Raw genomic sequence first — 16360 nt, 5'->3', positions numbered from 1 at the left:
TAATTATTTAATTAAAATAATAACATTTGACAATAATTTAATATTTATATACGAAAACCAATGTTAGTAGCAGAATAAAATCTATAGTTAACATATTAGTTTTATTAATTGTAATAAATTTATTTCATTAGTTATTTTCACTATTAGTTCATGATTTTATAAACTGTTTTATTTTGTGTAAATTATATATTAAACGTATATTAATTTATATGTATAACAAATATATAGTATAAAGAACTAAATAATACAACTTTTGATGATTTTATAGAATATTTTTAGTTGTGGAAATTATATATAAAATGTATGCCTATTTGTATATAAAACAAATAACAAATAGTACGAAAAAACACGATAGCTTTTAATAAAATAAAAACACTACAAAATCTACCATAACATTTACATCAAACAAAACTTATTAAACAATTATAAATCATACAAAATAAATATTTAGAAATCAACATACATTTGATATATAGAAACATTGATATAAAAAATCGGTGTTGAAATAAACATTGTTGCGATAAAACTTATTTTTTTCAACTATTTTATTTTGAATTACAAATCTTTTTAAACATATGATTTTTTTAATCAAAACTTACTTATATAATACTAATATAGCTACAATATGTATCATAAATAAGTGGAAAATAAAAAGACATTACATATTACTAACCATAAATTTAAAAAACTTTTGAATATAGTGGAAAATATAAATGCATGGCTAATTATATTAAAATTGAAATCATAATTACTTTTAAATTAAAAAACTATTGAGTTGTAGTGGGAGTTTAAATGTGACATCCCTAAAATCTCGGCTATAAAAGACCGGTTTCATTTATGCTTTTAAAATAATTTCAGAGTATATCCTTTTGCTTTAAAAGTCTTGCGGAATTTGTTCCCCAAAAACAAAATATGATAAAATAATATTTACCAAAGAATTTCATAAAGAAATGTATTTTCATTATATAATCAAAACTCGCGATGTCATGTTCCGATAAAGACCAAAAAGCATAAACGACATATTACAAGCCATACAACAGTTATATACATGTACGAGCTTATAAGCAAAAAAACTTGATGATTCATCCATCTTATGCCCTCGCACCACTACCTGTAATACAAATAAACTGAGTGGGTCAGGCTTGGGAGTCTGGTGAGCATATAAGGTTTTTAACCCACAATAAATAATTATATTTAATTCAACAATCAACAATAACCCGATTACTTTTTCCTGTTATCCTCACTTTACGCCCCTAAAGCAACATCTATCTCAAGAGACCTAATCTAGGATTTTCATCGGGATGGACATTACTGCAAAAGGGTTTCCTCAACAATAAATGTCATAAAGGTAACCATGAGTGGGATAGAGTACACCAGTGAACATCAAGCTCACAACACCTACAGGTTATGAACCTGTTAGCGTTCCACGAGATAGTCTAGAAAGAGTCTGTGGTCATCATCCATACTCTGCTAGATGACTAGATTAACAACAACAACGAGGCCTCTCATCAATTTATTTCATGACACACAAACTATCTATCCATGTTCTACCCAACATATTAGTAGATAAAATATACATATTTTATACATAACTTAAAACCTGTATAACATGTTCTTTCAATACTCATTCCAAATAACAGATGATACATATACACATAACAAGTATTCCATAGAGAATCATGTAGATCTATGTGTTAGAAGGTAACAATAATACACTCACATAAATCATATACTTAATGCATTCAATCGATTACTTGTATAAAATCGTGTATTTGAAAGGGACTATGCATTCACTTGATCAGTAGATGACCGGGCAACACTACGACTTGTAGAAGTAGTATTCTTCGATGAAACTGGAAGATCTTCACACACCGGGCTTCTCGCAAGCGGAGCTTCGGCTTGGAAACTCTTTTCTTCTTGAGATCTTCAGGCTTCGGGACTTGCTTCAGGTCTCAGGATGATACTAGGGCTTCGGGGGTACTTCTTTGTGTTGGATTAGTGTCTAAGTCCATAACTATTTTGGTATGTACTTAACCCGATTATGAGCATGATCCTTTTGGGTTGCCTTCACCATAGCAATATGTAGGATGAATTAAGGAAAGAGAGGTTTAATTATGATTTATTAATATATTATAAGAATAATATATTAAAGTAGAAATCATATTGTTTGATTAATATTAGTCAAGAATTAATTTTGTGACTAAAAGAGATTAATTAAACTTAGGGGACTGGATTTGTAATTATTAGATAATTGCAATTGGGCTATGGATCACCTAATAATATATTGGTTGGACGAATTCTATGGTATGCCCATAAGGAATTTTGTTCGAGGGATATGTTAAAGGAGTCCACGGACTGCTTAGGGCTTAAGCAGTCAGATTAGGGTTTCCTAGCTATAAACGCTAATAGCCTACATGTATATAAAGGGCGCCTATACCCCAAAAATGTGGCTAAGTATTCTTTTAGGGTTTCCAGCTGTTTTTGGTGCCTCCTCTCTCCTCCCTCTTCATCCAAGTTGCTTAGTTGTGTTTGTGACTCCATTAGAGGTGCAACACTTAAGGCACTAAGTTTTCTAAAGCCAATGATTGATTGTTATTGCTATATAACAATCAAAGGTAAGATCTAAACCCTAACTTTAGTTATAGTTTATTAGATCTAGGGTTTATGGATTTGGATAATCAATTGCATGTTCATTAGACAAACTAGATCCAAAGCTATTAGGATTTGCATGTACACCATAGGATTGATGTATTGGTTAAAACCCATCAGTGGTATCAAAGCCATGTTTGTTTGTCAGTGAATTTGATACTTATTTGATCGAAAATTGGCTGAAAAAATCGAAATTTTTGAGTTTTTTCGAATTGACTCGTCGAGTCAACTGAGTGACTCGCCGAGTCCATAGTGAACTCGACGAGTCCATAGTGAACTCGACGAGTCCATAGTGAACTAGACGAGTCCAAGCCTGACTCGACGAGTCAGAGACGCAAAATGCTGATTTTGCGGGATTCAGACTTGGAGTTTCAGGTGGGTGACATGGTCCTCCTGAATGTGTCACCTTGGAAAGGTGTCATCTGGTTCAGAAAGCGGGGCAAGTTGGGCCCCAGGTATATCGGTCCTTTCAGGGCTATAACCCAGGTGAGCAAGGTGGCATACCGATTGGATATTCCAGCAGAGACCAGCCAGATCAATAGCACTTTCCATGTTTCTCAGTTGTTAAAGTTCTTGGTGGATGAGTCATCGATTGTGCCTTTAGAGGATATTCAGGTTGATGATAGTCTGAACTACATCGAGAGACCAGTAGCTATCCTTGACATGAAGACGAAGGAGCTGAGGAACAAGAGGGTTGACTTGGTGAAGGTGAAGTGGAAGCACCTCAAGGGCTCGTAGTGGATCTGGGAGCCCGAGGAAGAGATGAGGGAGCACTACCCAGACTTGTTCCCAAATGCAGCGGACTTTGAGGACAAAGTCTGATTCAAGTGGGGGTAAATTGTAACGACCTTCATTTGAGGTATTAACTATTAAATATTTCTTAATTATTTGTTAGGCTAAGTGTCTGTAGAAGGACTAATGGAGTGGATTTTTAGCAAGTGGGTCGAGGATTTGGGCTACCCATAAGTCGTACGCTGGGTGTAGCCTTGGTGTACGTGGGCGCGTAGAGACGTAGTGGATACGGAGGACGCATGCATGTACGCGTAGCGTACGTGACCAAATTCCAACACCCTAATTTTTAGGGTTTAAGCCATATAAATATCACATTATGGCAGAAACCCTAGCCTCCTTACTAGCCCCTCACCCTCAGAAACCCTAACTACCATCTCTTACTCCATTCTTGTGTGTGTTTGGTCTTTTGGATCTTTTTTTGGTGAAGTAGAGCTTGGAAGAAGAGAAGAGAAGTTGGAGAAGAAGAACTTAAGTATCTTGAGCTCAAGGATCTGAGATTACCTCACCTTTTGGCACCAATAGGAGGCATAAAGCTTCCAACTTTCCTCATAAATGTTTAGATCTAGGATTATGGAGTTTTGGACCTTTTTAGGTCCAAATAATGGATTTTTATGGTTCCATGAAGTTAGTTGCTATTTTCCAATTTTGATCTCACTTGGTGGGTTGCAAGCCACCAAGTAATCGACTTTATGGGTCAAGACGGATCATTGGACTCAGATCTGTAATTTGGACTTAATGTCTTAAGGGATTAAGAGGTTTTGAAGAAAATGGCTTAACAGAGTAGTATGTTGGGCATACACGCAAGTACGCGTAATGTACAAGCCATGCAAGCTATACGCGTAGCGTGCAGAAGAGTACGCTCAGCGTACCCTCAGACTTTGGGCTTTGTGACATTTGGGCCTCGATCTGGGCCAAGCTTTGGACTTAGCAAATGTTGGGCCGAAATGGACCACCAGGAGTCAGATAATGGACCAAGGACATGTTTGGACTTCGGAGGAAAGCCCATTTGAAGATTTGGGCCCAATTTAAAAAATTAGACCATTAGAGGGCCTTAATGGGCCATTAGTGAGTTTGGAAAGACTAGAAGGGATTGGGCCTAGGTCATGGTCCAAATTAGATCAAGGGGGTAAAATAGTCATTTTACCCTTAAAAGGATGTTCAGTTTTTGACTAAGTGTTTATTGTGATGATGATAGTCGGGGAGTCATTGGAGCAGCTATCAGAGATACCCTCACACGAGTTTTCAGCAGTCAGCTTGAGATGCGAGTTTTCCTCTAGTAGGAATGGGTCGAAGGCACCAATGTCGGCCCGTTTATGTATGTTAGCATATACTGGATTTCGGTCCGTTTTCGAGGGTAGCCCAATGCAGATTATGTGTTCCAGACTTCGGTCCGATGTTGGGGTGGTCCCGAGAAGTATATATGTATGCTTGATGTCTTTGTGATTCATGCATGTTATGCATTATATATTCCGGGACTAGGTCCAATGTCGGGGCGAGCCTGATGTATGTTAGCTTATATGTTATGTGTTATGTGTTCCGGGCTTCGGTCTGATGTCGAGGTAAGCCCGATGTATGTTATATGCTTATGATATATGATATGCTGTGTGTATGCTGGGGCGAGCCCGATGCCGGGCGATGACCGATGCCAGACATGGTCTGATGTCGGGGTAAGCTCGATGTCATGCAGGAGTTCGATACCGGGTAAGCCGATGTCAAGTTCATCCAGATGCAGCTGGGCGGAGTCCCAAAGTTTATGTTATATGTTATATGTTATGTGTATGATATTTGGTAGTTTGGGGGAGCTCACTAAGCTTCGTGCTTACAGTTTTCAATTTTTGTTTTAGTTACTTCTGATAGCAAATGGAATGGCTCAGTCGGGATGATCTCATGGTACACACCACAATTTCTAGCCTGGGATATTTCACTATGATATTTGATATGATATTTTGATACTTTGACAGTTGTTATGATGTTTTTGTGATACATGGTTTATGATGTTTACTTGATGATGATATTTATGCTTTTAATAATGAATTAAAAACGAAATTTTTGGACCATATTTTTGGGATGTTTCATCAATCATTGTAACAACTTACTTGTGCTTGTTTCCCATGATCAAGTTGAGTTCCCCACGCCTCAACTTCCTACTTTGTCTTAGTCTTCCATGTCAGAGCAAATGTGAGTACTGCATCATGTATCAAGAATCCATGAGTCAGAAGTAGATGTGCTATGAAGTTCTAGCATAAACATACCTAAGGTGCCAACCACCTTGAATTTTCCCTTCTTGAGGTCCTCCACATCTTTAGGGAAGCTATGCTTACAATGTCCCTTGTTCTGGCAGTAGAAACAAATAATCTCATTTGGATATGTGGAAGGGTCTATCTTGGTTTGGATCGTTCTCTTAGGGCCTTGGGCAGACTGTCTAGCCTTAGCCTTTCCCTTTCCTTTGTGATGAGAAAACATTTTCCTTTTAGCATAACCACGATCAATCGCCAAGACTGGAGTAGTAGGGTTGGAGTTGTTGGGTTTCTTCATGCTCGCTTCAATTGTTTTTAGCATGTCATGCAACTCCATCAAGGTCTTATTGAAATTGTTCATATTGTAGTTCATGATGAACTATGAATATAAACCGCAAAACGAGTTCAAGACCATGTCGATGGTTAACTCCTTTAGTAGCTCAGTGACCCTATTTAATCTTCTCAAATCTTAACATATTACAAAGAGATGTCATTTTTATCAATGAGTATAAAAAAAGAAATCAATAGGAATGATAGGATCAAAGAAAGGTACATATACATGATGGTCTCAAAAGCTGTTCAGTTGATTAATTATTATCATCTTTCTAGAAAAGTGTATTGATATTGTAACATCGTAATACATGATGGTTTCAAAAGATGTTTGTTGAAGCGTATTGATATTGTTACATCATAAACATTAATCATGTTAATTATTGTCTAGAGCGGAGTCAAGAAATGGATGTAAACATTACAATATGGTCGCGTTAAGTATTTGATCGAAACACATATATAGAAGAAAAATTATTAGAGGGCCTAACATATATTTAAGCTGCTTCACAATATTAGATTGCACACATAAGACGATTGTAAAAGTACATATTTAGTGTTCTTCCGTTTCAATAACCGGAAATCAGTATTAAGGCAAGCAGATATCAGTCAACTCCTTGTTAATTAATCATTATGAGGTTATTACAGCTCGATCCAGTGGAAATGAGTAAAGGAGAAACCTCAAGTCCGTCATCATTATTACCTAGAGAACAGCGAAAAGAAAAAGTCAAGATTATGCTACTAATTAACAAACACATCATATATTCATACAAGACGAAAAGATTAACAAAAATGCGTTTTTCAACATTGAGAAATAGACTTCTTGGAGTATAAATTGTAGGGTTTATCGAAAGTGGAGCATACCTACACTAACCGAAGAGGGGTTTGGTCTTGGCAGGAGTAATCATTATCGGGTTGCAACTCGTTTGTGTGAACGTAGCTTCGACTCTCAAAGGGCTGGTGAGGTGTTACTAGCTCATAATCTGAACTTCCAGGCATCAAGCTCATGTGGTGCTGCTGAGCTCTTTCATTTTCAGCTATCTAAACAATAATTAAACAAATCAATTGATAGTACTCCGATGGTTCGTATGTGTGTGTGTGTGTGTGTGAGAGAGAGAGAGAGAGAGAGAGAGAGAGAGAGAGAGAGAGAGAGAGAGAGAGAGAGAGAGAGAGAGAGAGAGAGAGAGAGAGAGAGAGAGAGAGAGAGAGAGAGAGACCTTTGCACGAAGAAACTGATTGCTGTTATGCAATTCAAGTTCCTGCATTACGAAAAAGTTTAGAAAAGATTCATAAACCAGAATTCGATTATGTATAGATTTGCATCAACGTACAAATATACATTATACATAATGCTAACAGAGAAACTCAATTTTTTCATTGAACATTTGAGATATTATTTTTTCATTAGGAACTGATAACGACATGAATGAACTTGTTCGAGCATAGTTAACAAGAATAAATTTAGTAATGATATCATTACTAAATTTACGTGGTTAGATTAATATGTAATATGCTCATAGAATAGAAGACAACATAATTGAAGATGGAGTTACAGGTTTAAGAGTGAGCTACAGGTTCGGAGCCACTTACTCTTTTTTGCATATACTCGATTTCAGCAAACAACAGTTCATTCTGCGATTTATTTATCAGAAAGCGATGTTTATTATTTGATGATTTCAAAGGCTTAATTGAAATGAATTCTTAATACATGACAAAAGACGCTACCTTTTTGGATCGAATCCTGCTAATCGCTTTCTCTAACTTAGTTTCAAGATTCTTGAGGTCCTTCACCGGCATATCTGCCAAAGATTCCCCCATAATGTTCCTGTAGAATTGCCTTTTTTCCCCAAAAGTGTTATAACTTTGTGTTCACAAAGATATATTAAGTATCTATATAAGCACTTCTAATTCACAAAGGTACCTGTTCTGGTTTTGAAGATTTGCAATTTGCTGGCGCAGTTTCGCAGCTTCTTGCTGGTAAAACTGTAGTTAAAAGATTATAGAATTTCATTAACGCGCTGGAATAACGTATTAACCTAATCATATCCTGTTAGTTAATTAAACTGCCATAAATACTAATCCCTTCGTTTATCAAAGGCCTATTGAAAACACGAAAAGTTTTCAGCAACATATACAAATTATTCTTGCAAATTTCTTATAAGGTTGCAGGGTAATTAATTAATTAGCTACCAAAGTTGTACCTGAGCATTGGCTTCAGCAACCGAGCCACTGGTAGGTGGATCTAGACATGCTTTCTTGTACCTATCGATTGTCCCTCTAACACTGCAATAACAATAAGACAACCATCAATGTTGTATTTCATTCGACATTCAAAACATTAACTCTACAATTTTTCACTTGTTAACTAATCATCTTAAATAATAAAAAATCTAGCATATATAATTATAGCCTTACAAAAAGTATACAATATGTAACTGATTGGCCCAAAAGAACGTAAGCTGTAAAATCTATAGCAATTGTTATAGTCTTGTGAGTCAACAGGTTAATTTTATGAGTCAAGCTAATAAAAATTAGATATGGCTCATGTAGGTTTGTGTATTTAATTTGGTGTTCAATATTTTCTTGGTTTTGCACAAAGGATAGAATGATGCTCATACAGAAACACATAGATTGAGGTGTAATACTCTTTGTATATGCAAATCTAAAAAGCATTTGAAATAGTAGGATTTGTGTGTGATTTTAAGGAAACACAAAATGTACTTCAGTGAATAAAATCTTACTTTTTCTCGGAGATCCTAAGGATACCATGTAAACTCACATTGTATATTGCCTTAATTTGGCTGAAGTTACTGATTGGTTGTGTCTGCCACGCTGTCAACACTCCCATCATTATGATTGGTTACCATTTTCTACGGATAGATTATTGCCACGTCTCGCTAACCTATTACACATTGGATAATCGAGTCAACTCTCACCCTTTTACCCTCTTCGTAGATCCGAGATCTCTGTTCTTTTTTCTCTCTGTAAACCCTGAGTAAATCAGAGCCGTCCTTTTCATTGCAGTAGACATTGTTGTACGATTTCTCTCTCCCCCATGCGTTAGATAGTCTCTCTCTCTCTCTCTCTCTCTCTCTCTCTCTCTCTCTCTCTCTCTCTCTCTCTCTCTCTCTCTCTCTCTCTCTCTCACATACACACACACACTTGCGAAAGCATTTACCTACGCAGGATCTATGATTAGTGCTCTAAATTTGAGACACACGGCATTATCATTATTTCGTGTAACCTCTCTCTCTCTCTCTCTCTCTCTCTCTCTCTCTCTCTCTCTCTCTCTCTCTCTCTCTCTCTCTCTCTCTCTCTCTCTCTCTCTCTCTCTCTCTCTCTCTAGGTTGACGTTTTAGTTTGAACAGCATGATAAGCTTGGAAAAAGTTTTTAGTGGACAATCCAAAGGGAAAGAGTAGTTCTTGTTCTATTTCACCATTGAAGAACTTTTGAACTGAGTATAAGAGCTAATCACTCGATAACTTAAAAGTAAAATCTGGGTTTTGCTTTTCTAAATGGAAAAAGTCTGGGTTTTCATTTTTTTAAAAAAAAAATTGTCATCCATGTATGCATTGTTGTTCGTTTATAGAAAAGAAATTACAAAAATAGTGCTAAAAAATTAATTAAAGGGATTTCAAATAAATGTTCTAAACTCTCACCTGGATGATAGAACCTTAATGTACGTCTAATCTGCATTCAGATATAAAATATACTCTTTTCATAAATATAATATTAATAATACCCATTTTTGTTTTTTAATATGCGCAAATAATATTTCTCTTTTTTCTGCGGTGATTTAAGTTTATATTAAACCCTAATTTTAGGATCATTATAAATAAAATCCATTTGATTAGCAATCTTTCTTCAAAACTCCCAAAATATAGAGATATCTGTTCTATTTCATCCAACATTTAATTAACCTAGAGCTCAGGATTCTTGTATGTCAAATCATCTTCAGTTGAAGATGAACTTAACTTGTGTGAAGAGGGTTATCACTTTTTAGGTCAAGGGTAAAAAAATTATATAGGGTTTATTTAATAAATACTATACTGTTTTTTTTTTTTTTTTTTTTCAAACACAAAGTTCTGAGATTACTGCTTAAACTAGTTTAAAAACCTAAAATTTGTTTTTCCTTTCTTGACTAGACTTTAATGACATCGCTTTTCAAAGTCCTTTCACTTGGCTTTGGACAATGAGTAACTGACATATGTTTATTTAGGAAGTGTCAAACAGATGGATATCTTGAGCAATAGAAACTTGACAACCTCTTGTGTGTGTATGAGAGAGAGAGAGAGAGAGAGAGAGAGAGAGAGAGAGAGAGAGAGAGAGAGAGAGAGAGAGAGAGAGAGAGAGAGAGCTGAAACAGTGATGAAGATAAGAGGGAAGCTGATCTCAGACGTCTGCACATACACTTCCTATATCTTTGCTTACTGGTTTGCAACATATCTAATGGTGGCTTCTATGTTGCCATCTATAACAACAGATCTTGTGGGTACCAAAATATGAAACAAAAGATTGGATCTAAAAAGATGAACCACAAAATTATAAATATAAAAAAAATCTCTTTGTGGGAAAGAAACAAAACACAAAATATAAGAGAGACAAGTGAATCTTTGTTCACAAAGAAGAATAAAAACTCAAAAAAAAATAAAATAAGATACATCTCTATAACCTAAAGGTTGTGTCCTTTGTTCTTAAATTTTTACGACAAGTCACATTCATTTTATGTACTATTTTTCACAACCCTAAAAAAATAGATAAACTTTACCCTAATTTTTAGTTGCCATCAAGTATCATTTTATAAAGAAAATAACACGTACCCACAAAGAATTGAAAACCCAACTAACAATTATAACATGATTCAAAAATTTACCCAGAAATTATTTTACCTGTTGTTAGCATACTCATAAAGGCGACCACGGCTTGAGAAGACAATAAGAGCAACCTCAGCATCACAAAGAACAGACAATTCATAGGCCTTCTTGAGCAAACCATTGCGACGCTTACAAAATGTCACTTGTCGATTTGTGGTATTCTCGATCCGCTTGATCTCGATCTTTCCCTTCCCCAGCTTTCTCTGTGGAGAAATGTCACCGGATTCATTCTGAAACGACATGGATCGATCGATGCAACTGAAATCAAGCTCACACGCATCAGAATTTTCCATGAATAACTGAAGTAAATTATACAGACTTCACACTATAAAAACAAGAGATTAGACTTGTTGATTGTTTGAGCTCAAGAAAAAGAATGGGTGGGGTTGAGGAAAGAATTTTTATGTATAATTGAGGAGAGAAACTAATCAAGTTTCAAATTATTCTCTCTCTTGCTTTTTGAGGCCTCTCACACACAATTCTAAACAGGAAAGATGCAAAAAATGGAAGGGGGAGGTGGGTGAAAGATGAGTTATAAAAAAGTAGACAATGACCCTTTGTCCATGATATTAACAAACTCTCTTAATTTTGATCGTTATCTCTTAATACCAAATCCATTTTCTTAAAAAATTTTGGAATATTTATACAAGAAAAACAATATTTCTATATATGGATCTCACTCATCTTCTCTCTTTAAAAACACTATTCAGATTTTCAGTGTTTATAAGAAAAGGTTGAGAGAGAGAGAGAGAGAGAGAGAGAGAGAGAGAGAGAGAGAGAGAGAGAGAGAGAGAGAGAGAGAGAGAGAGAGAGAGAGAGAGAGAGAGAGAGAGAGAGAGAGACCTTTGAAACTGAAGTGCTCTCTATGATGGGTGAATGAACTTTGGACAAAATTACACTCAATCTATATATCTTAGTATTTGTGATAGGCAACAGTTTGTGAATTACAGGCGGACCCTTTGTACTCCCCCTTTCTTATTACAAACGTTGTCATTTTGACCTTGTAGTCAAACATTTGCCTTCTTTGGTGTTGATTTAACTATGAGATAATCGACAAGATGACCACTTTTATAAACGCATACAACATATTGACAGTCATTTTACATAAGGCCCAAACAAAACAATTTTAAAAACACTATTGTGGCCACCCATTAATTATTCAGAGTGGTAGGATCTTCATAAACCCTAAACATCTTCAAAATAGTACTTCTTAATTAATTAGTATTTCTCTTAATATGGCTTTAAAAACTCGTAGAAAGAAAAAGACCGGGACATGTTTTATTCCAACAGTTCGCACAATGGAAGTAACAACTTTTATCTATAATATTTTGAAACTATACGCAAAAAACTACTTTTTAAGCTCAAATTCAGGCAAATTACAAGTTCAAAACGCTTATAAGATACATTTTTTTTCTTGTTTTTGTGGCTATGTAGACCTTTAAGAATCATCACAACCCATAAATCAATTTTTATAACTAAGAATTAACAAATTTGCACCTCATAAGAACAAGTGGAACACATATGAACTCAAGCACACGTTTGAAATTAATATAAAGTATATGTTTTGTTTATGAAAACCAAGACGAATGAAGACAGTCGTTGAGATGTACTTTAAGTCTTTGAAAAATGATATGAATACCACTGTAGTCTTTACTACCAGCAAATAGAGCTTATGAGCTGAGCTGAAGTCAAGGATGAGTTACACTCTAGCATCCTTAGGCCAAATTGGTTAGTAGGACACTTAACAATAAGGAATTTCTATGGAAAGATCTTTGATATTTATTGACTAGATGATGAGCCACTTACGGATATTAACTGATCCTATTTGTTCCAAACATCCAAGAATATTTCTCTACTTTCCGGTTACAACGATTTTCCTATGAATGATCTAAGTTGTTTCTTGGTTCATCTTTTCATCATTAGGCTCCATACCACTTTAATCATTCCAACCTATGAAACTCTATTTCGGATCATGTGTTTAACGTTATTAACCTACAAGTGGTAAATGGATACCCTTATGGCCTTCTGTTTTGCTAAAGCGAAACTGCTAGTTTTATAACATGTCAAACAATAACTTGTTTCCTATTTATGTCCATAAACATCTCACATTTCCGTCAAAGATCTAGGAATCAATAGCTACTTCTTGAATGATAGCAAATCACATGAAAGATTAGTCTCACACATATACACCTAAATTGGCTTAGAGCTAAGAAGTAGCTAGATACCATTTTGTAGATATTTGGGATCTTGTTATCTCATATAAACAATTGGTAGTATGTCCTTGCACATATATATTGTCTTTCACAATATTTAAGGAAGTTTGGAATATGTTATTCAACCAATGACATTGATATATAGTCCCAAACCCAATATATACATGTAAAAAATTTGTTTGCCATGTTTGAAATTTCAATTTTTACTTTATTAGAAAACTAAGTTTGAACATGCTTTTTGTTAAAAGAAACATGCTTCAAACTCATAAATTAGTTCAAAACTCGGCCATTTTCAAAATATTGTTCATAGTTTTATTTTATCAAAAAGTTGGTTATTAAATTAGTTATGCATCACATTATGAAAAGTAGTCATTTTTTAGATTATCCCTCTACATAGTTCATGGTTTCTTCTATTTCAAAAAATCACTCTAATGTATGATCATTACTATATAAAAAAAGACTTTTAGTAACAGAAAAATATGTCATTGAAATTTCTACGACATATATTTCTATATCGTAAACTCACAACTGACATTTTGTATGTCATAATTTTTAAAATTTTCTTCAAAACATGATAGACATTGTATGACAGACAATATGTATATCATGATATATATATATATATATATATATATATATATATATATATATATATATATATATATATATATATATATATATATATATATATATATATATTTCTAGATTTACTAGTATTCAAATTAAATCACTATAACAATCGGATCCTATGGCGACAACAAATTCAGACCCTATCCAAAGGATAAGTCGTCGGTATAGGGTATGGCGACGACAAGTCGTCGGCAAATGGTCGTCGGCACAGGCATGCCGGCATAGGTCCATTATGTCGTTGGCATAGATGTCGTGGACATAGCTTCATCTATTGCGACGACATGTTGTCGGTACAGCTTTTGTCAACCATATTTTCGGAAAAAAAAAGTTTTATTAAAAATCTGTAGAGACGACATGTCGTCGGGACACCTATAGCAACGACTAGTCGTCGACAAAGGTTTTAGCTATTACGCTGACATGTTGTCGCTATAGGGATTTTAACGGTTGTCAGTTATGGACATATAGCGACGACTTGTCGTCGGAATAACTGTTGGTTGTTTTTTTAGATTTACAGGTTTTGTAAATTACTATTCCTGTATTTTTAACAAATCCAAAAAACATTGCAGCAAATATCAATTGAAATACATTAACTAGGTACCATTGTTCAAATTCAAAACATTAAATTCAAGTTTAATATTACAATAAATAGTTAACTAACATTGTTCATAATAATAAAAAACATCAACCATCATTGTCATAATCACCTTCTCCTTCTTCTTCTTCTCCCCCTCCTCCTTCTTCTTCTTCTCCTTCTTCTTCCATCCTTTCAGCAAATTGTTGAGAGGTAGTTGTTTGTGTGTTATAGTTGAATAGAAAGTTAGAAAATGATGGTGGTTGGAAGTTCAGAATACATATCACCAATGATGCATTATATTGTTGCAAATATTCTTGCATTTGTTGTGCATCAAATTGGGATTGAGATTGGGGTTGAGATTGTGACGATTTGGAAGTGGAAGGCCGTTCATTTGGATTAAACTGAAGTTGGCGGTTGGTCGTCTACCCACCCCGCGAGCATGTCAGTGTCTCGTCCCAAGGGCACGTTCTAAACATTCTTCCTCATTTACTTCTTCACCTTCCCCAATTTCCTTTTGCATTTTCTCATATTCCTCTTGAATTTTCTCCTAAAATAAACAAAACAATTAACAAACAACTAAACTTAAACATTAAAATAATAATAATAATATTCCTTAAACAAGAAACTATAATTAATAATAATATATTTAAACAACACATTTATTTCGTTTATCACTTACCCAATCTTCTTGTGTTCGACTTGTACACCAACTCAAACCTTCTTTGTAGTGCATTTGTCTTCAAACCTCAATATGTTGCAGCTTGATTCCTATTTTTTCCTATAATAAGTGAAAAAACAATAAATATATATTTGTACAAATGTTAATAACAGTTTTAAATAATACTAATGTATTTTATTACCTCTAAATGACATCATTGAGCATAGGGTCTACATCCGTGAGCAATTGTGTGCGGAAGTTTCGATTTCAATTTCATGAAAACTTATGCATATATACAATTTCAATTTCACTAAAAATTACACAAAAAAAAAAAAAGAAAAAAAAAACTAACTTGTGTTTGTTCTTCTTGCTGTGATGGGAACTCCCCTTGTTAAAACCGATGATGATCCTCCAGTGGTAGCTGGTGGTCACTAGAGATAAAAAAATCAGAAAAAAAATACACCAAAAGTGATTGTTCAAAATCGATGTTGTGTTCATGGAATAAATACGAAGGGTGGTGAAGGAGATAACCTAGAACAATGGGCGTCGGTGAACAACTCGCGGTGGGGAAGCTTCAGGCGGCGAAAGACGGACAGTAGTGCTTCACCACCAGTGAAAACCTATAAACACCAAAAAACCCCAAATTTGGGGTAAAAATCACTAGCACACATCAATATTCAACGAAATAGGAGTAGAAAATGTTTACCTAGGGCTAATCACCGGCTAGTGTTGTTGTTATCAGATTTTTTGGAGAGAAAGAGTTTGTTGCGTCGCTGTACAAATAAACGAAGTTTGCCCGCATTCTTTAGGGTAAACCCCTATGCCGACGACATGTCGTCAGTATAGGCTCAAATAAACGTTGTCATTTTGCTTTTTGCCGAAAAAAAAATAAACAAAAACCTATGACGACGACAAGTCGTCGGGATAGCACTGTGGCGCGGATCGACACGTGTCATGCCGATGACAAGTCATTGGTATAGCATACACAAAACAACATCGTTTTGTTTTTGTGGCATATGGATTAAAAATAAATGGAAAATATACTTTTTTGATACCTATACCGACGACATGTCGTCGGTATAGAATTTCAGCATACCACCAATATTTTTATCGTTCCCGTCACACTTTCTCCGACGACTTGTCATCGGAATAGAGGTAATGGTCAAACTAAATTGGTCAAAGTTCCCAAAATGTATGGCGACGCCTAGTCGTCGGGATAGGGGTACTTTTAGCGATGACTATTATCGTTGGGACAAGTGTCGTCTGTATAGGTTCGTATCCTTGTAGTGAATCACAATAATACAAAGTAAAGTAAATTATCAAGTCACATTTTAACAAAATGATATATTAAGTCATATGTGTATAAAAAAACTAAGGCAATATGACACATTAGTCCAACGATGTT

The 16360-nt window shown here is 35.0% G+C and overlaps 1 protein-coding gene across 2 annotated transcripts; it reads right to left on the bottom strand.

The window, feature by feature from the left end:
* Positions 1-6385: 6385 nt before the first annotated feature.
* On the bottom strand, positions 6386-11835 carry LOC145005244 (floral homeotic protein AGAMOUS-like). Of its 2 annotated transcripts, XM_078964306.1 has the most exons (9): positions 11724-11835; positions 10896-11138; positions 8207-8288; positions 7927-7988; positions 7731-7842; positions 7596-7637; positions 7223-7264; positions 6870-7046; positions 6386-6708 (listed from the first exon to the last, which is right to left on the bottom strand). In XM_078964306.1, the coding sequence occupies exons 2-8, from the start codon at positions 11120-11122 to the stop codon at positions 6870-6872; spliced, it is 744 nt and encodes a 247-aa protein (XP_078820432.1). In that variant the 5' UTR covers positions 11123-11138; positions 11724-11835; the 3' UTR covers positions 6386-6708. The 2 variants fall into 2 exon arrangements, with proteins under 2 accessions (XP_078820432.1, XP_078820431.1); XM_078964305.1 differs by lacking the exon at positions 11724-11835 and having other exon boundaries at positions 10896-11477.
* Positions 11836-16360: the final 4525 nt, after the last annotated feature.

Source organism: Lactuca saligna, chromosome 7 (genome assembly GCF_052625555.1).
Source record: "Lactuca saligna cultivar CGN05327 chromosome 7, ASM5262555v1, whole genome shotgun sequence".
Taxonomy (NCBI): Eukaryota; Viridiplantae; Streptophyta; class Magnoliopsida; order Asterales; family Asteraceae; genus Lactuca; species Lactuca saligna.
Note: the sequence above shows the minus strand (reverse complement) of the source record. Positions and strands in the feature narration are given on the sequence as shown.